This window comes from Amblyomma maculatum, chromosome 1 (assembly GCF_055883805.1).
Source record: "Amblyomma maculatum isolate TAMU_Amacu chromosome 1, ASM5588380v1, whole genome shotgun sequence".
Taxonomy (NCBI): Eukaryota; Metazoa; Arthropoda; class Arachnida; order Ixodida; family Ixodidae; genus Amblyomma; species Amblyomma maculatum.
This window is the reverse complement of record NC_139344.1, coordinates 69,888,623-69,909,514: the sequence shown is the minus strand read 5'-3', so window position 1 is coordinate 69,909,514 and position 20,892 is coordinate 69,888,623. Positions and strand designations below refer to the sequence as shown.

Genomic DNA, 20,892 nt, shown 5'->3' with positions numbered 1-20,892 from the left:
AAGTTTACAGGTAAATTGATTCAGTACCATGTTTCTAACAACAGAGGGGCTACTTTCACTGAAGAGCTGGCCAAAAAATGGAATACCGGTGTTGCCACCACACACCGATTTCTCCAAGCAACTGCAGTGATATCGTTGTCTTCTTTGTATGTTTGTTTTTGAGGCTAGGCCGCACTGCCATTCACATCCAACTAGTGCTCGCGAAGTTCTTTTCTTTATCGATTTCATGAGCTCAGATTTAACGGCAGTAAAAAGGAATTTTCGAGCTCAGTTTTCTTAGCAGTGAAATATGTCTTGCTCTCAAACAAACATAGCCATGAAAAGCCAAGCAGTCAAATTTTGCCTAGAATAAAAATTGAGTGGAATTGTCCTCGGTGTTTGTTTAGAAGATTTGTGCTTCTGAACTGAGATATAATGTGCAGCAGCATATAGCGTTTACCTTTTGGGTTGATTTAAAGGGAATCACAAAGCAATTTGATATATGGTAATTAAACATGTAAAAATGCCAATAGACAAGTGTATCTGTAACCTGGAAGCAAGAATGTAGTACAGCTAGACTAGCGACAGGCTTCTTACAGTGCGACATGCTGCCTGCTGATGTACTGGCAGTGCAGCATTCCTTAGTCATTGCTAGGCTTTGCCTGCTTCACATTAAAGTCGTAGAGCATGGTAATCTGGAAATAACTACTTCTTTTCACAAGTGATCTTATTTGCTATTGGTAACTTAGTAAATAGCATAATCTCTCATTAAAATTGAGGCACAGTAGGTTTCTGCTATGCCTTTAGCAGTGAGACGAGAAGAGCACTCTAGGCAAGGGCCACGGATCGGCTTAGGCCAGTTAAGTTGCCTTCGTCACATAACGCGTTGTCTACTGAATGCTTTTTTTTTTTTCTCCTTATGACAATAGTGTAATGGGGAAATTGAATTTTAGAAACTGAAGGCTATTAAGTGCCCAAGGCTGTGCAGGCAGAAAAAGATTGTGACAGCTCTGTTAGAAGAAGCGTCATTTGCAGGTGCATGGCATGCTGTTCAGTACATTGAATGTTCCAGTGGACAAGTGTTCCATAAGTACAAACAATAGGTTTGTACTATCGCACAGGGTTTACAATAATTCATTGTATCTGCGGTTGATTGCAGATAGAACGTTTGCTGTACAGTAACGGGGAAAAAGCAGCAGTACACCTTAAGTGATCCTGTTATTTGCCTTTACAGCACTTCCAGTCAAGCGTACACAAGCTGGGTGCAAGAAGGGGCCACCAGTGTGAGAACTGGCAGTGTGGACAAAGGGCGGAGTTCCCATCACAGCAGGGACAGGTATGAATTTACTTTGCATCATACTCTCATCTTCCCTCTATTTCTTCACCTTGCTCTTAGGGTACACTGCCTCCTTTTCTGTTTGCCTGTTTTAATTTGTGCATGTTGCACTGGAGCGTACGCAGTAATGCATTTATTTTGCTTGGTTAATGTTTGCTTTGTTGTTATCAGTTGGATATCCATTGAATGCTCAGTTTCGTGCGGAACATCCAGATCGCAACTGACCATTTTTCCAACTGTTAAACCTGCTTTACTGCTATCCTGTGAGCTCCGCTAATGGTGGAACTGCCACTTTATACATGTAACGGGGAACACAAGCGATTTTCCATCTTATGCAATAGCAGATGCTGATGTGCCTACCATGGTGACTAGACATAGGCCTGCAAAGTGCTAGTGTGTGCGTTCTCAAGGCGTCTGCCAATGGGAAGACCAGGAATTGTCATGGAAAGTGGCATGTTTGGGGAAGCTAGAGGATGCTGCCCCAATCATTGTGGGTCAAGAAAATTGGCAACTTGCAAAATCGTCCGAGCTAGCCTTGCACAACTCCAAGTCCCTTCTTGTCAGCAAGGGACTACTGCTACATGCTCAGCATGGTTGGGTGGTCCATTTGCTTTAGCTTATCAGGTGTTTGAAATGGGGATTGTGAAAGCAGTGCATTTCATACCAGACGCGTTTGACACTACTTTGTCTTGTTAGTTCCTTATACTGCTGTGGAAACCGGGTGTGTCTCCAGCTTCCAGGCCTATGTTGGGGTCCTGTAAATGCTGGGGTTGTAGGCTCGTAGCGAGGCAACAGTCATAGATTATTTTTCGCTGCATGATTATTAAGCATAATCATCCCTCCGTTGGTGCTTTTACATGTCTTGTGTCAAGTAAGATGCACAAAGACTGATACAGTAAACCCTTGGAAGCTGTGAAATTGTGAAACAGGATAAAAATATCAAGTAAATGGGGTTTGAGATAAGCACAGTTCCAAAATTTGCAGTGGGTTAATGGTGCATTGAAAAATTAAGCACTGCTGTTCTACCTGGCTTTATTTTGCTATGCGATCTTCGCTACACAAACTGAGCATAGTTTGAGATTATAAGATACTCATCCTGCTCTAATTATCTCTTATGCAATTATTTATTTTTCAGTTATCACAGTTTCATTTTTATTAACTTTCTTCTGGAGGTACTTCATTTCCACTAATAGAATGCAACTACAATTATAATTTGAGTTTGATTCCAGGTGGAAACCAAATCTTTTCATATACATGGTACTTTTTTTTGAAGCCTCATTCATGTAAATACAGTAATTTATGTTGTTAGTAGCTGGCTTCTGTGTAGGCCTAGGCTATTTCGCAAAATTCATTCCAGCAATTCGGAAAATATATTGTGTTTAGTTTCCTGGATTTTCATGGGATCAGACTATAAAAAGTTGAGCTTGCAGCATAGAGTAGTTTAATGCTCGATGGCATGAGGATGGCATATTGTGGCTTAATGTTCATTTTTGCCATTTTATTTTTATGCAGTCAGAATATACATATAGGCTACAACTGTGCCTGCAAAAACCAGTGGCTGTAATGCTCATAATGCAAGTATGCAGGGCATTGCCTATGATCGTGACATTGCAAATAGTTTTCGAAGCCAGTGATCTTAAAAGCATCGACTTCTGCACTTAGTAGGGGTGACATGAGTGCAGTATGTTATGCGGTTAAGTACAAATTGTAAGAGCCTAGTACTGGCTTGCACAGTTGTCTGTCTAGTGCAGCAACGCTAATCACAGTCTTCATAACGACGCTCACACAGTAGCTGCTACTCATTCATTGGACGGCATGGTATTGCTCTTGTCTTCAGGTCTCGGGAGAGGCGGAGAAGTCGTAGTCGAGAGCGGCGGCGCCGAAGTTCCCCTGGCAGCAGGAGCGATGTTAGGCAGCGTTCACGGGATGAGCCAAGGCAGCGTAACTCCCGCAGGAGCCAGTCGCGTTCACCTCCCCCACAGAGCCGTCGCCATAATTCATCTCGTCTCAGCTCATCTCGCTCCAACGTGACTTCAAGATCTCACTCCTCACGGAGACGAGAGCGACCTTCAGACAGGAGAGATGACTGCCGAGAAAGGAGGCGGAGAAGGGATGAAATGGAAGAGAAGGAGAAGAAGCAATGTAAAGGCAGGGGTACCCTGAAGGAGGCTGGAAGGAAATCTCCAGAACGAGGGTGAGTGTATGAAGAGTGCAGATGGTCTAAGAACTACAGCTGCAGGTGAAGCATTCTCTAATGAGAACTGTTTGGTTTGTTAATAATTGCTCCTCTGCTGTGGTTTTTTTATTCCACACACTAATGTCATAGCAGTGCTAATCTGTTTTTATGGCATGAATTGATTAGATAGTGCTGCTTGCAGCTAGGCATTGGAAGCAAATTGTGTGTGTTTGTTTTGTGCATTTTCTTCATAGCCTAGCCCAGGTAAAGAGGCTTTTTAGTGCGTAGCACTACTAACCGCAATCACGGATTTCGCCGTGGTCTATCCGAAGCCGCTCATTCTCTCTCTCTCTTCGTGAACTTGAAGCGGAGAAAGAGAAGGTGGTTACGCGCGCGTCTCAGGTTTGAGGAGGTGGAGCAGCCTCGGAGCTGTAGTAGAAGCTTCTCTCTTTCTCTGTCCATCCATCACTCCGTGAACTTGAGAGGAGGAAGGGAAAGTGGCGACGCCTACATCCCGCGATCTAATACTGAGGGGGCGAAACGACAGCATGATGCACCTAGTTAGAGAGTAAGACAGTGAGAGGAGGGCTTGTCAGTTGCGGACGTGGCGGCCATCCCAGGGCAGCATTGCACAAGCGTGTGTGCGTTTGCTTCGCACCGCAATGGTCGAAGCCGGTCCATCTGGCATTGCGACGCAGGTTCGCCTGGCTCGACGTGCTGAAGCACAACGATTACAAAGGCAGGGGGAGCGTGAGTCTACTGAATCTGGTGTTGCAGCTAAACGGTGCAAGAATTTAGAAGCACAAAGAACGAGGAAACGTGCCGAGCGTGCTCACAAAACGGCTCAAGACACTGAGCGTTGGTGTGAAATAGATGCCGAAGCGAAGAGGAAGAAACGTGCGGTAGAAACTCCAGGGCAACAGGATGCTCGAGCGTGCTCATGAAACGGCTCAAGACACTGAGCGTCGGTGTGAAATAGATGCCGAAGCGAAGAGGAAGAAACGTGCGGTAGAAACTCCAGGGCAACGGGATGCTTGACTGCAAGCGACGGCTGCTGCCAGAAATGTACACACCACTGAGAGGCTCGCGAAAAATCAAGCTGCGACAAGGATATTTGAACGTGATTTTCTTGGCAACCCGTTTGGATACGCCTGCTCAGTGTGTGACAGACTGTGTCATATGAAGGACTTGACTTGTGCGACAAACAGTATGTGTGCAGTTTTGAACTTAATTTTCTCTGATGTTGACACAAGTAGTTTCACTGCGCTGTTTGTCTTTGTGACTGCTGGCCACCTCTTGCGTGAGCTGAGGGAAGATTTTGGAGAGAGTGTAAATCGCTGATGTGTATGCATGAAAGGTATAGCGGGCATAAGCGGTGCTGCGCACCTACTTTTTATTTGATTAACTATTTTTTTGTCAGTGTCCTACTTGAGCTTGGACGACTGATTTGCAGGTGACTTTTGAGTTGAACCCTGATCAAAGAGGTGCGGATGTAACGAACAATTGGAAATAAGATGCATATTTTGTTCAGTTGGTGGGCCACTCTGGCTATACAATTAAGTAAACCTCTTTTGTAGCAGACATCACCTGTGAAAGACGTTCTGTAATAAAGAGCAAATTATCTTTGAATTCTGTTCAAGAAGGTCATTTATAAAACAGATTTTAATTTCATTTGTAGGATTTTCTTCCCCGCTCGCAAACTGCACTCATAACTGTGCACCAGGGAGGAGGCAAGGCATGATCCTTCCCGGGATATTACATCCATGACTAAGGCAGAATGGGCTCGCTAGATGTAAAACATCGGCGATGGCACATTGTTTGCGAGGGCTGTGTGAAGAACAGCTTCGAAACTATACCAGCAAGGTATGCACATGAGTGTCTACACCAATGAGTGTGCCTCTGCCAATGCGCCGCAATGCCTGACCCTCACTGCAGCTCTGAAGTTGGCACAATTTTAGCCCCATGCAATGATAGCCTCCACTCTCAGCTTCAAAGCTCAGAGACATTGGCGAACTTGGAGCAGCATGTGAGGCGAGTCCATTTCCCAAGGCAACGGCAGGTGTGCTAACACAAGAAGGGGACACACCAGAAGAAACATGTATCCAATCCACCACTCCTCCTTGAAAACTAGAGGCTGTGGCTTCCTATCAGTGGGATCGCACACTCATAGCAAGCTCACTTTTTGCGAACAGTGTTCCATGCCCTACAGTGGCACTGCACGAGGCTATCTTTAATATAAATGTCTAATTTGCATAGTGGAGTTTGTTCTACAAAATAATGCTGGACAGAAGGCTTAAATTTTTAACCGATCAGTTCATTAAAAAAGTTGGTACTTTGTTTATCCTAAAAACTTGTATCTTGAAATATAATCTTTATGACTTCCAAGTTACCAAGAGCCAAGTGCAAACTAAGTTTGCCAACAGGTGTTGCTGCAGAGCTGTTGAAACCCTTCCAAAAGTAAAAAGCTACCATTGCAGATATTACAGGCGTTAAATATTACCAGATATCAGCAGCTTTAAAGGCAAAAAATTCACTTTCAAAGATTTTTGAGGTCCTGACATGATTTCAAGGACATAAAGCAATACTCTGTTTGGTACCGTGTACACAAAATAACGCCTTAGAAAAAATAGAGGAACTGTTTGTGTATATGCATAAGTATCCACAAAGCAAATCAGATTTATTCTTAGACCATACGACGGCAACTTAAGATAATTAAAACAAAAACCTTGGGTTCCTTGACTTCGCAGCCAAATTTGGTTTTAAAAAGAAATGCTTTAAGGGGCACTGAAGGGAAACTGCGTATGTCTGATAGTAGCATTACAGGAAAGTACACAGCGTATTTTCTGGTTTATAAGACGCACCTTTCTTATTTAGAGGCTTTCAAAAAAAAAAAAGGTATATAAGACGGACCTCAATTTATTTAGGTTAGGACAGTAGGACTTGACAATAGGCTTGCTTGACCATTGCATGCTATACGGGCCTGAAAGAAAATTTGTTGAGTGCTCATGCGAATGATAGAAAAAAAAAAAGAGGCAACACTTATGTGCAAAAATACTCTCGCTCGGGGAGAGCAGAAACACTTTATTAGTACTCAAAGCCTTGAAAGGCTTCATCTTGGTACGTGGTCATCGATTTCTCGCAACAGCGCTCAGGCGTCCTCTTTGTGGTCATAATCACTGCGCTGATCATCGCTGCGCGTGGGCGCTCTGACGCATGTTGAAAAGCACACGCAGGAAGGAGAGAATGCACATGCAATAGCCACCAAACAATGTTGTAAAGGTTGTAAATCATAACTGGAGAAGAAAGTCTGCTCGATGGGGCTTATCTTGGAAGTGTGGAAAGGGTGAGGAGCATGGATGTCGCCACCTTTTGGCGTTTTGCTAGTGAGATGGCTGTACAGTTCTAGAGCACTATAACGGCTGCAAATATTGTAATCACAGGCATCGCTACCATTACCACTTCACAATAAAGTTCGCCTATGAACATTGCGCAAAACTAAAAAAAAAACGGACATAAAACACACCGTTGTATAGAACGCACTACCGAAAAGTTTGTAAAAAAAAACGCTTCTTATACACCGGAAAACATGGTATGTTTTTTTGACTGAAAACAATACTTTTATAACCCAGGAAATTGAATAGAAGCAAATATTCATGACACTATCACTGTTGTATTCCTGCAAGTGACATAAATATGAGAGCTCTCAAAGAACGCTATTTTGCTCTCTCATGGGGCAACTACAGTAAAACCCCTTTATAGTAAAGTTACTGGGACCAGCAAAAATTTTTACTATATCAGGGTCTTGACTATATCAGTTGTTGGTGATGACATCGTCCTGAAGATGCTGTCTGGTGATTAAATGGCTATTTACTGAACACGTCTGGTTGCTTAAATGAAAAAGAAAAAAAAAACACTTTGAAATACCTTCCATCTTTCTCTTTTATCACCTCTTCATGCCATTTTTTTTTTTTTTTTTTTTTCAGTTATAAAATTTTTGTTTACATCTTGTGGAAGTACCTCTTAAGCATGACGACAAGGCGGCAACGAATACAAGCAATTTTGATTTTAGGGGAAAACCAAAGCCTAGCATGAACACTACTCATTTTCCGCCCTTTCTTTCTTGTAAAAGGCAATAGATAATAAATGCGCGTGGCATTCAAGTGCTGCAACACCGCACACACTGCGCTCCATTTCTTGCTCTACCGACTGAGCTAGACGGGCGATCCCGGCCTCGGCGGCCACTTTTTGATGGAGGCGAAAAGCAAGGCGCCCGTGTGCTGTGCATTGTCAGTGCACGTTAAAGAACCCCAGGTGGTCAAAATTTTCGGAGTCCTCCACTACGGCGTCTCATAGCCTGAGTCGCTTCGGGACGTTAAACCCCACAAACCATTTCTTGCCTCGGGCTTCGTGCTGCACGGTGCTGCGAATGTTCATTTGTTTCTTCCCCTTATCTATCTCTCATTGCACTTTTACTCTTCCTTACTTTCTGAATGGACCACGCCACCTTCTTTCCATGTTTGTAGACAGCCTCGCTCGTTTTTTTTTTCCTATCACTGCATGCTTTCCCTCACGGCTTCACTCACGGCTTCAAAATGTACATGAAGTTGGCTTCTCCTGAATGCTGCCAAGCCCAGTGGTAAAGCCATTTAACGACCCACTTAGTGTTATGAAAAAAAAAGAAAAATCTTTACTTCACGATTCTAGGTAGGGCGCGGGCGGTGATGTTCATTTCGTGGAAAGTCCTCGCTATGGCCAGATGTACTTTACTATAACCAATTTTTACCAAAAATGTCTTTACTATAAAGGGGGAAAAATGTACAGTCGTTTATGGAAGATGAACTTTGACTTTAGTTTCACTTTACTATATCAGAGTTTACTATAGCGGGGTTCTTATCGTCAAAATACGACAACGGCAGAGTAGCAAGTGTAGTCAAGAATGCAAAGTTTCCTTGCACTGCGGGGCATTGTTCATAACTGCTTTATGAGAAGCCTTTAGCCTTTTGTACAGTGATAGGTGCACGCTAACTGAGGCATTCACAGTAAGTCGCTGTTGTTGGCAAGCATTAAATGTATGAGGTTTAATGAAAGCAGAGTCGGGGATTTCATGCCACCTGATCCTAAGCGTTGTAACTGCCCAACTCAATAAGCGTTGTAACTCAATATGCCCTAACGAGGTTTTACTTTGTAGTAACATTACCACCTGATTAGCTGATACCAAAGCTAGTCACTAGAGAATACAATCCATCCCAAGACAATAGTTACCAACGCTTACTGTTTAGCAATATCTCAAGAGGGCCAGGTTCTTTCAATTTTCATCTTCCCTTTTTTTCCTTGGTGGTTAGTGAGCAGTCAGAAGAGGAGATCTCCGCTAACCAGCAGCCTGAACCAGATGAAGCTGAGGAGGAAGATTACCTTCTGGAGACAGCACGCTGGATTCGCAGCAGTCCTGCAGAACTGTACTACCAGCGGGATGAAAAGGTGCTCATTATGATGAATGCTAGCACTTCAACTTGCTTGTGAGTCTTTGGCAGCAGGGGAGGTTTTAGGTGAAAAAGCTTCTGAATGTTCCTGCCTCTTTTTGTATGTGTCAGGTTTTTCACAATTGTACCATTAATTTGGATTTATTGAGAGAATGTGTAAATCAGAATGGGTCCTATAATAAAAGCATCTTGAAAACAGTTAATGGAGTATAGACACTTAATTTTTGGTTCCATGCTCTATTCTTTATAATGATGATTAGTCATTACTACACATAAACCATAACATCCTATTCGCTGTTTATTTGTCTGAAGGGCTAAAGGCATCCTTCCTTAATATTAGGAATCACAATGAGTGAAAAAGCAGTGTGTATATTGCAGTTCTTTTGTCTTTCACATGACTTATACCCAGTCACATGGTCATTTTCAAAGGCGATTGTGTCGATAGCCTTCGAGATTTTCAATTGCGATCGAACTCGAAGGAGATGTGCCGCTGCTACACGGCAAAACTCGAAGGCTATTGAAATAGTTCTGGCATTTGGCGCCAAACTTTTGTGGTGCCACTATCATTGCTTTCGGTTTTGCTTATAGAACTAAAGCCTTTCTATAAATGGAAAATAAAATATAACTGTTACCTTTTTTTTAGTAACTGCAGGTGTTTAGTTGTTAATCAAAAACAACTTTTTTTTTTTTTTTTTTTTAACGCGTTGATGTTCATACGGCTGTGCTTTTCATTGTGTTTGCTTTTCTCGGCGGCGCGTGTTACAGTGGTAGAGAGTACATAAATAATGCACCTTAAAAAGGGCGATGTTGTTTTAAAATATTTCTGATATTAATATTTTACCGTGTAAATTAAACACAAAACAATAACGCTTGTTCACATTTTTTATTGTAAACGCGCTGTGCACGTGTGTGCATGACGCTCCTAGAGTCAACGCTAGTAACCTTGCGCAGCGTTCGAAGGCCTTCGAGATCTCGATAGAGTTTTGAACTGTTCCGTTGACTCTATAGACTATCGACTCAATGGACATTGAAAATGCCTGTGTGGCAACTTTCGAAGGCCTTCGAGTCGATAGACAGTCAGCTCTAGGGCCTTTGAAATGCCCGTGTGACAGCGGTATTAAACTTAACTTTGACGTCATAGTGATCGCTCAGCCATTGAAACCGAAACAGAAACAGGTGAGGAATAAAAATTCAGTTGCAAATTGTTTAGCAGCCATAGGGGAAAACTACATGGTGATACATGTAAAGTAATGTTTTACCTTTCATTAACACGAAGAAAAATGCAATCAAATTTGATGTCTGTGCTGTTTTAAACCTATTTGCTTGAGGGGTTGTTAAATCAGTAGTTTGTTTTGACACATCTTATCTTTGAAATTTAAAACTCGGAAAAGCTGAAAACTAATAAGCTGGATTAATGCTTAGGTCTTTTTTAGTTTATCTTAAAATGGATGCAAAATTGTAAAAATCATCTGTTTGTTTATTAGACTGGTTGTTCCACACTGTTGAGATTTTGTCAGCTTTGTCGCTTCTTTTTGTGCAATAAGCTCCTATGGCAGTTTCATTGTGCAATAAAATTTATCAGCTCACTCAATAGTCTTTTAAGTGTAGTAGAAGCTGAATATTTGCCTGGCAAATAGACCCATTGCCACCCCTGTGTGGTGCTGTGATGGCTGCAGGTCTCTGGTCTTGTGACAGGAACAGCCAAGCTGCGTGCTCTGCAAGACAAGTTTCAGCATGATTTGTTGGACAGAGCAGCACGAGTGAAGAGCAAGCAGGAGCCTTACAACCCTCCCCCACGCAAGAATAGACTCTGCAACCCTAACTCGCATCCTAGTGAGTGAGCTCCTCGGTCACTAATTAACCCTTTGACTGTTTTTGCCGTACGGGTACTGCAGCAGTATTCCGTCCCACGGCGTTTTTGCCGTATGGGTACTGCGCTAAACACATAGCTTTTAAGAAAATTAGACACTGGAGGCGAGTTTATTTATTTTTTTTTTTTCGGAATATTCGACAGTCAAAGGTTAAGTGTTTCAGAAGAATCTCGGTAATACGAATCTCATGGGGTCGCAAAAAGAAAACGTCATCCGAAATTTTGTGTCATCAAAGCAAACTCAGTATGAAAGAGCATGAGATAGGCATTCACTCAGATTTGCTCACCACTGAAGGGGTTATTTTGTCCACACGTGCACAGCTCACTGCTAATGGTGAGTACAGGAGGACCGGCGATCCTGACAACGGCAATGTATGAGCCTTGTGCCACCGTAAACTGCCGATCGTGAACAACGTGAGAGGAACACATTATGCTCTTTCGTATAATTCGTCATGACATGGAAGAGTGTTGAAAACATAGATATCCTGCAAAGAAGCGTTTATTTGTCTGCAGTTGCCAATACTGGAACAAGCGATTCTTCAAGCAATGAATCTGAATCAGATGATGACAATGCCATGGAGGAGTTGGAAGTCAAGAAGAAACACCCATACCGGTTGCACCAGGAACTCTGGTACAATGACCCTGGAGAGGTATGTTAATGTGCTCCTAGGATTCCTTCTCCTGAGCCCGGTTTTATGGCTGCTTTTCTAAAGGGGGTGGTTCGTTTATTCACTTACCGTAAAAAAAGAACTTTTTCATGTGGTTGCATGGCAATGCTATGCTTCAATCAGTTTGCATGAAAAAAAAAAAAATTGAGGGAACATTGAAGCTCTGCCTTGAAGGGTATGGACACAGTAATGTTAAAGCTCTCGCCTGCAGGTTCTTTCGCGGATCTTCGTTCGCTTCACCACTAACTCATTAATTTGTGCCTATATTATGTTACATGTATTCATTAGCATCCAGTCATAAACTACCTATCTAATTTGAAAGACCACTGCACGTAGATTCCTATAAAAGCTTTACGAACATGGCAGCATGGTCTAGGAGTAGTGTGCCTTACTTCTTTTCCAAGAGCCTCGGAAGGTTCGATCCCATCTCATCTTCCCATCTCAAATGAGAAGCCTGAATTGGGCAGTGCCTGCGATCTCATGTAGTGTTTAGACGTCACACAACCCACTGACCATCAGTACTCAGCCACATCACCTGCCAGAGCCATGCCCATGATTTTTCACTTGCAATGCTGAAAACGCTAAATTTTCTGCAGAATCGGGCCTTTACTACTATCACATTAAAATTTGGCGGGCATTTAGGCTGCGCCTTTAAGGGTATGGCATAGAAGCTTAACCACTAATCCCTAAACTTGTGATTCTAATATCTCACATATACTCACGAACGGAGGGTCATAAGGTGAAAAAGCATCTACCATAGGTATAAACTTGAGAAGCACATACGACCAGTCGTGTGTGCCTCGTCTCTCCTCTGTGTTCCATCTTTTGACTGGTTTTCTTCAAGAACATGTACCAACTGACCCAGATTTCAACTCTGCTATAGATATAAAACTGCGGCTGTTAACTCACCTGCATGACATAGCGGTAGGGTGGGTGACTTGTGACCCAAGCCTCCAGGAAGGTTCGATTCCCATCTCACCCTCCTGTCTCAAAGGAGCTTTCTTGTCCAAGCTGACAGCTCCTATCAGCTCATACATCTGATGTGGTCTCATGACGCCACCCAGCCTGGCGACTAAACAATGCCACTTGCCAGAGGCATGCCCATGACTTTTCACTCACAACTCTGACAAGGCTAGTGTTGTTGGATTACTTTGTGGAATGAGACCTTTAACGCTGTCTTTTTAACAGAAGTGCTTGGCTGTCTGAACCGTGACAGAAGTCTGCTGTCTGTGGTGTTCTTGATGTTGGTGTTCGCACTGCAAATTGTTGACTGCACAGCGTGGTACATGCACTGGATGGTTACTGCGCCTGAAAGTAAACAAGAATGCTGTGGTACATTTTAAGAAACAGCAAATATTAAAGGAGACTTTGCAAATGCAAGTGTTAAGTGTAACCAATGATTTGGGCATGAATTTTGCCACTGTCATTTCAGGGCAATGTGAAATGTTTAGTGTAAAGGCAAAATATCTAAAAGAGCATAAAAGAAAGGAGAGAATGGGCACAGCATGCTTTGTAGTAGTCAAAAATAATAGCTCGGTGGTGTAATGCGATTTGCTGCACAAGAAGTTTTTATCCTTTCGCCTCATTACCAATTGCTTTCACTTTCTGATGGTAAAAGGGTCGTAGAAAAAAATACGGCGAAGTGCCATCTGCCGAAAGAAGACCTGCTGCGAGTATAAATAATAACTAGGCCTATGTGAATGGTGTTTTCATTTTTTTTTTTTTTATGTGAAACGGCTAGTAACTTTCCTCAAACAACCTTGAAGTCGATATTTCAAGTACTTCTTGTGCACAAGAAATTAAATCAGCACTTGAAGAAAAATAAAACAAGTCTAGGGCAGGCATAACAAATCTGGCCAAGTACCACTGCTCTTTTTTATTGGCTGGAAGAATTCAAATTTCAGTTCAAAACACAGGTTTCTTTGTTATTCTTTTTTCTGCTGCAAAAGGTAGAATGCATGCTTCCGAATGCCATTCCCCTGCTACAAAAGTTTAAATACTGCTACAAATTACATTTTCTTCTGCTACAAAAGCTGCTACAGAAGGCTCTTTGTCAGTTCCACTACTGAGTCTGTGTAAGGAGCTTTGAGGTAGTGTTATAATATCTACAACATGAGGATAGTTTCAAAGAATTGATGAAATTCAAACTTTTAGCAAGGTCGAAAACTACTGGAACACAGGAACAAAATAGGAGCGGGGCACATTATATGTTATTTGCATTGTTTGATGAAACAAGGTTAAATATTGGGACACAGCTGACGAAATAGAACCACTGGAATAACTACTAAAAGTAGTCTCGTGTTTACGACTGGGGTTCACAATATTTTAGAATTGCTTTGTATTTTAGATCATACTTTTGGTAATGGGGGGGGGTATTTCTGAAGAAGTTTCAGGCTGCTTTTTTGTAGTCTTTCTTTTTAAACATCTTACTAGAATGATTTGGCTTTATTAGCTAGGCTTTTGGGTAAGGCCAGCTGCGTCTGGCAGACACATCGGTCTGTTCTCTAGAATATTCAGAATGGGTCTCAGTCTTCTTGCACAGTTCATTTATGAAAGTCTTTTAATGTAGCCAGATATCTACAAAGCTTTTCATTGATCACATCATACTATTGTTAGCTTTGCTGAAGTTGCGATATCGATATTACATTTATTTTGGTTACATAACATAGAAGGCAGATAAGATAAAAATGTAGTAACACATAGTTGCTTAGGCTAAGTTATGAAATAGTAGACAGAATTTCTGGTTCGGTTTGGTTTGTGGGGTTTAACGTCCCAAAGCAACTCAGGCTATGAGAGACGCCGTAGTGGAGGACTCCGGAAATTACCCCGCCGGGGTGGTGCAGTGGTTACGGCGCTCGACTACTGTTCCCAAGGACGCGGGATCGAATCCCGGCCTCGGCGGCAGCTTTTCGATGAAGGCGGAAAGCAAGGCGCCCGTGTGCTGTGTGATGTCAGTGCACGTTAAAGAACAGAATTTCTATGTGCGAGCATAGAATAAAATCTAATTCTGTAGAACATTCTGAGATGTGCTTAGTGGTATGCAATCATTACAAGTTGTGCGAAAATGATACATGCACATAAGCTTAAAAATTTGAAATTGCAATGAAGCTAGTTGAACCAAGGGGAATGGGCCAGACCAGTCAGTGTTCAGAAGTTTGAAGCCCCCTAACAGCAGTATTGTACAAGAAGGACAGTATCAGACAATGTAGATCGATATGTCATACAGACTGTCTACAAAATCAGATGCAGCGTTCAGTGGCAAACACTAAGCACAATCCTTGATTTCTTGGTAAAAGCACAAACTTCGACGACTTCCTAGCCAGTTGCAGTATGTAGATGAAGTGATATAATGTTTTGTGATATAATAATCAGTGTCCCATCACCATATTGACCATGTTAGAATTCAACGAGCTTAAAGGAATTGAATGGGTGAAACTTGCGAGTAAGCACGAGAAATCTTAATATGCTAGCATTTGCAATAGCTAAATAAAGTCTCAATAGCATAAAGGTTTTCCTACAGTGCACAGCGCAGACAGGAGCCACAGTCATGACTGCGTGTGCAGTGGCAAACATTTCCAATGAAGAAATGTTTGCTTGAGGGAAGAGAACCAGCATAATTGAAGCTAAATGTCATGGAGTAAAGTTTGGCGGCATCGGATGACGCATGGAAGCCTGTGGACAAATGCTGTGGTAATTTGAAAGCTTGGCAACAAGCATGTCGTCATGAGTTTCTCTGCACCCCTTAGATTTGGGGTGAAGAGGCCTGTACATCTACAGCTTTAATCTGCAATTACATGATCATTTAAAATGCTAGTACAGTGGTATTTGGTATACTATGCATCTAGACAGTTCTCATTATTCCTCTTGAGCTGTTCTTTTAGTTTACGACAAGTCTGGCTAATTTTGGATTTTTGGTGCTTCCTGAATAGTTCACAAGAGCTTATCGTTTAAAACACATTTTAGCCTGGTGCAGTTTAATGCAAAAATGATGCAACACATTTAGGTAATTTAGGCGTTCATGAATTATTGAAAGGTTAAACTTAATGAGTTCACAACATAATTTCTGGCAGCCATTGTAAATTAGTTAATGTGTGTTAAAGGGGACATATGAAGAAAAAAAAAGGTCGGGAAGAGAAAAACATAGAAAAAAAAAAAGAACGTTTAGTCAAGGAAAAATATAGCATAGATAATCAAGACGAACCTGCGTACCAGGTGCACAGTGCTATGACTTGATATCTCAAATATTTAAATGCACTTGAAGCATATAGAGTACTGTTCTCTTTCTTGTTGCAGATGAATGATGGCCCACTATGCCGGTGCAGTGCTAAGGCTCAGCGGTCTGGCATCCGGCATGGAATATATCCCGGTGAAGAACCACTGCCTCCCTGTGAACGCAGCTCTAACAACGTTGGACGCCTGCACCATTATCGCATTGTGGTCACTCCACGCACAAATTTTACTGTAAGAGCAGATGATCTGCTACTGTGCTTAGTGTGCGTCATGTGTCAAAGCAAAATGCAGCATTCTTGATAGGTGTTAACTTTGGACGCTGTCAGTATACAGTCGAATCCGGATATATCGAACTCGAAGGGGGTCGCAAAATAGTTCGATATATCGATAATTCGATATAAAGAAATTGGTTTGAGACGTCACTTTCGATCTGGAAAAATGATACTGTATTTGTCGCGTAATCGACCCACTCGCATAATGAACCCACCCTCCTCTTTTGCCTCCAAGAATTAAAGAAAAGTGTTTGGCGGCGCATCCCTTCGTTTCGACCGTGGCATCCGCAGCTCATTTATTGGCAGCGCGCCAAGATGCTACGCAGCGATAACATCACGGCGTGTTTATCTTTTCACTGTACTTTTGATAGATCCTGCGGTGGCAGGGAGCGAACTTGGCAGAGTGCCCGTGATGGCTTGATTGCACAAGCCTGATTCGATTTATCACTCCGCTTTTGGGGCGGGCTGTTGTGCCTGGCCAAAGCCGCCCAGAAATTCAGCCGGACGCCAAACTTCTTCGGCTAACGCCTCCTTCGCAAAATACGGATACTTCTCTGCAAAGCACCAGTGCACTGGAGGCGAGCCGTGCCAAAGGGAGAGAGGCGACGTGTTTCAACATGAGCTGAGCATCCAGACAGCACGGCGCCGTGGCCCTGACGGTGAACCCCTTCTCGCCCCGCGGCATATTTGAAGCGAGAGCGCAGCAAGCTCTCCCATTGGCCCTTCGAAAGTGCTGCCGTCGGATTGGACCATTTTGAGCGTCAACGGTTCTCGGCGACGGAGTCTCAAGTGCTTCCGTTCGAGACTCCGAGTGTGAGTTCGTCACTAGAGTCCATCGGGAGCAGTTCGCCCCCTGACAGTGCAGACGCGGCGTAATCTCCCCGGCTGTCGCTGCGCGAGAACAGTCGCGTATGGCTATGTTAGCTTTCGGCCCCAGAGCCGAACTTGTTGTTTAAATGCCTGTAAATAGTGTATAAAGCTTTTTCTTCATCTCACCAACGCCGACTCGGATTCATCGCTACCGCCCAGGGAGCTGACAGCCCTCGTTCACGAAACGGGTGACGAGCGCTGCGTTACCAACTCCTTGGCACAACCCTGTTGACGGTGGGCTACTGTGTGATAACCCCACCGGCACAACATTGGATGGCAGCTGCGGGATCGACCGGCGTCAGGCACCTCGGCGCGGTGAGTACCTGAAGTTTTCCTCAAACGCCAGACTTTCTCTGACACACAGGGTAGCTTAGAGAAAGGCTGAACGTAGCATTGTGTTAACCTTGCGTGTTTCAAGCCTACAGGAAGTGTTTTGAAAACCAGGGGATGCTGAGAGGGGAATCAGTGTGAGAAAGGCTTGCGCATCTCTTGCTAGGAGCGAGATAGCGAACGTATAGTACACTATTCTAAAAAGGCAATCAACAAGAGGCCGGTGTAAAAGATGGAGAGTTACAAGGTCAAAGAACTTCTCCAAATTTGTGAGGAGTTGGGCATCGATTTGGGCTCAACAAAAAGAAAAAAGGAAATTCTTGAGATCATGCAGGCAGAAGACGTGACGGTTGAGGAAGCCGCAGAGGCCTGGGATGATATTCAAGAGAGAAAAGGGAAGGAGGAAGCCAAAAGGCTAGAACTCCAAAAGCGCGAGGAGCGTGAAAAGCTAGAACGTCAAAGGCGCGATGAGCATGAGAGGCTAGAACGCCAAAAGCGCGAGGAGCGTAAAAAGCACGAACTCGAGTGCTATGAGCGTGAGAAGCTTGAACGCCAAGAGCGCTATGAGCGTGAAAGGTTAGAATGCCAAAAGCGGTTTTCTCGCTTGAAGAAGCTTAGGCAGCTTGAGCTTTCGGCATATGAAAAAAGTGTTGAAAGGCATGACGCTTTAATTGCCATTCAAGGTAACAGTTCGAAGCCGCGAGAGTGTCTGCAACCGTTCCTCATCGCCGAGGACATGGCAGAGTACTTGGCAGATTTCGAGCGTGTCTGCAAAAGTAAGCGCTTCGAGCGAGATACTTGGGCACCAAAATTGGTAGCTCTTCTCTCCGCTGAGGCGTCGAAAGAAATCAAGCGCGTGTTAGACGTTGACTTGAAAAACTACGATTACATGAAGGAGTCTTTACTGAAAAGACATCGGCTGTCACCAATGGAGCTTGGGGACAGGTATCGGCGTGAGAAAAACTGTACCAAAATGTTTTTGGATTTGGCGTATCAATTGAAAGCCGATGTAACCGAATGGCTAGAAAATCAGGAAGTCTCAGAGCAAATTTTGCTTGCACCAGAGAATGAGACACAACTTGGGGAAGCGGCCGAGCAAAGCGACCGCAGCAGCGAGCTGATCGAGTCTCGAACAGAAGTGTCTAGGGTTACCTTGGTCGAGCCACTGGCAGCTGAGACGGTTGGAGCCGACTCCATCGGCGAGAAATCCGCAGTGACACCGTCCTGCACGCCGCCTCACGTAGCTGTAAGCAATCCGTTTCCACCAATCGATAGTGGGGAATTGGCAGTAAATCAACCGCCTGACAACTCAGAAGCAGCAGTTGTACAGCGTGGCGGAGATGTAGTCAGGCTAGGAGACGACAAATTGGCAATTTCCGAAGTCAGAGCCGACGTAGATCATGACACACAGAAAAACGAAGTTGCGCTCATGGAAATTGCGCAGCTCACAAGTGTTGAACAGCTAAGGCAGACCCATGACGCGTACGCTGTCGAGAACCACACCTGTGAAGTCGACAGCGAGCGACTAGACAGGAGCCATGTTTCGTGTCCTGACGCGCTCAATTGTATTGGCGAAAACAATAACCGTAGTGCGAACATGGACCTCACGCAATCCGAAACGCCCCAGCTATCAGACGACCTTGATCATGCGGCGGTTAGCGCTGAGCGACGCGACGCGGCACACCGGCGGATCAGAGTAACTTGAGTGGCGAGCCTGCAGAGGATATGCCTAGCTCGGGGGCTGGCTTGAGCGAGCCTTGTCCTTGTTCGGACGCGACTGGCAGTGAGTCATGCGCTGCTGGCCACGATGTAGGCGTGGCACCACACTTCGACGATGCCGTCGCCATACCCACTCCGGTTACCGGCAGCTTGAAAGAGTTTGCACAAAAAGAAAGAAAGCAAAAACTCTAGTGCCGCCGCCGAAAAGAGCGGAAAGGCAGGTGCATGAAAGAATGCTGTCATCGGAAGGTGAGAAAACGCAAACGATCCCGAAAGGAAAAGAAGCGGCGATCCCAGTGGCACAAATGCACCCGTGCTCTGAAAATGCGCGATTGGTGTGCCAAGCGTAAGGAATGAGACAGATCGTTCAGCAAAGCGAGCAACTTGGGCTCGTCTGTTCTTTCACGCACAAAGTGGAAAGAAAGGTCTCGTAGAGAAATGGACAGCCGAGGCTGTAGCGGAGGGAGGAGAGCCAAACCGCCCGAATACTGCTACGTATTCTGCTGCTTGTGGAAGAGAGCAGCACAATGCGAACTCGGATGCTTAGAGCCATGCATTCGAGACGTAGCTACCTTCGACGAGCGTTTCGTCGCTAACGGTAACTTTGTAGGCAGACTGGGAAAATTGAATGACCTCCTTACTTCCTCAGTTGTGGTTTACGGCCCAAGTGATTTCAAGGAGACTCTTTTCCATTACTGATTAATAATTTTCCTTGCTATTTAATGTATCGTTAATGTGCAAAATTGTTGTTTGAACCTTGTGCACTGCATCCTATACACTTGTCTCTTGTTGTAGTGGGAGCAAAAATGGGACAACAATTTAGCTAACTGAATTTGAAATTTTGCCTCTGTCTGGTGTTTGACGGGTGACCGAGGGTACTTGCTTGTGTTGGGTGTTGCCTGTTTTCGGTCGGTTTTGCAAGCCACAGAAAAGTCTACCGTTACCCGTGGCGAGTGGCAAGGGCATCGGAGCGACCCGAGCGAAGTTGATCGGCGTGCCCCGGCAACAAGGCTGTCGGCAGAGATCTTGACCTGGCGAGTGAAACCCGAGGAACATGAGGCTACCTGGCGCCCGGACACTGGACGCGAGCTTGGAGGAACCTGGCGAACGAGCGCGCCCGGCATCCGAGCCACATGCGAGCAGCTCGTCTTCCCGGCGCATTGTCTGATGGCGGGGGTGCTGTTGTGCCTGGCCAAAGCCGCCCAGAAATTCAGCCGGATGCCAAACTTATTCGGCTAACGCCTCCTTCGCAAAATACGGATACTTCTCTGCAAAGCACCAGTGCACTGGAGGCGAGCCGTACCAAAGGGAGAGAAGCGACGTGTTTCAACATGAGCTGAACGTCCAGACAGCACGGCGCGCCGTGGCCCTGACGGTGAACCCCTTCTCGCCCCGCGGCATATTTGAAGCGAGAGCGCAGCAAGCTCTCCCATTGGCCCTGCGAAAGTGCTGCCGTTGGATTGGACCATTTTGAGCGTCAACGGTTCTCGGCGACGGAGTCTCAAGTGCTTCCGTTCGAGACTCCGAGTGTGAGTTCGTCACTAGCGTCCATCGGGAGCAGTTCGCCCCCTGACAGTGCAGACGCGGCGTAATCTCCCCGGCCGTCGCTGCTCGAGAACAGTCGCGTATGGCTATGTTAGCTTTCGGCCCCAGAGCCGAACTTGTTGTTTAAATGCCTGTAAATAGTGTATAAAGCTTTTTCTTCATCTCACCAACGCCGACTCGGATTCATCGCTACCGCCCAGGGAGCTGACAGCCCTCGTTCACGAAACGGGTGACGAGCGCTGCGTTACCAACTCCTTGGCACAACCCTGTTGACGGTGGGCTACTGTGTGATAACCCCACCGGCACAACAGGGCGTAGTCCACTGCCACAATATCATTGGAAAGCGTGATAGCTGCAAATGCCGTTTGAACTGAACAATAATAAAAGTTGGTGTCATGATTGCAGCTGACCGCGTGC

General features: G+C 44.6%; 1 protein-coding gene across 2 annotated transcripts in view; it reads left to right on the top strand.

The window, feature by feature from the left end:
* drosha (ribonuclease 3 drosha) overlaps positions 1 to 20,892 on the top strand; it is a 164,390-nt gene that overhangs the window by 28,994 nt on the left and 114,504 nt on the right. For both annotated transcript variants that reach the window (XM_084588316.1, XM_084588315.1), the window contains exons 5-10: positions 1,214 to 1,315; positions 3,153 to 3,509; positions 8,834 to 8,969; positions 10,648 to 10,804; positions 11,355 to 11,491; positions 15,803 to 15,970. In XM_084588316.1, coding sequence (XP_084444442.1) covers positions 1,214 to 1,315; positions 3,153 to 3,509; positions 8,834 to 8,969; positions 10,648 to 10,804; positions 11,355 to 11,491; positions 15,803 to 15,970 — 1,057 coding nt within the window. The remainder of the gene's footprint in view (positions 1 to 1,213; positions 1,316 to 3,152; positions 3,510 to 8,833; positions 8,970 to 10,647; positions 10,805 to 11,354; positions 11,492 to 15,802; positions 15,971 to 20,892) is intronic.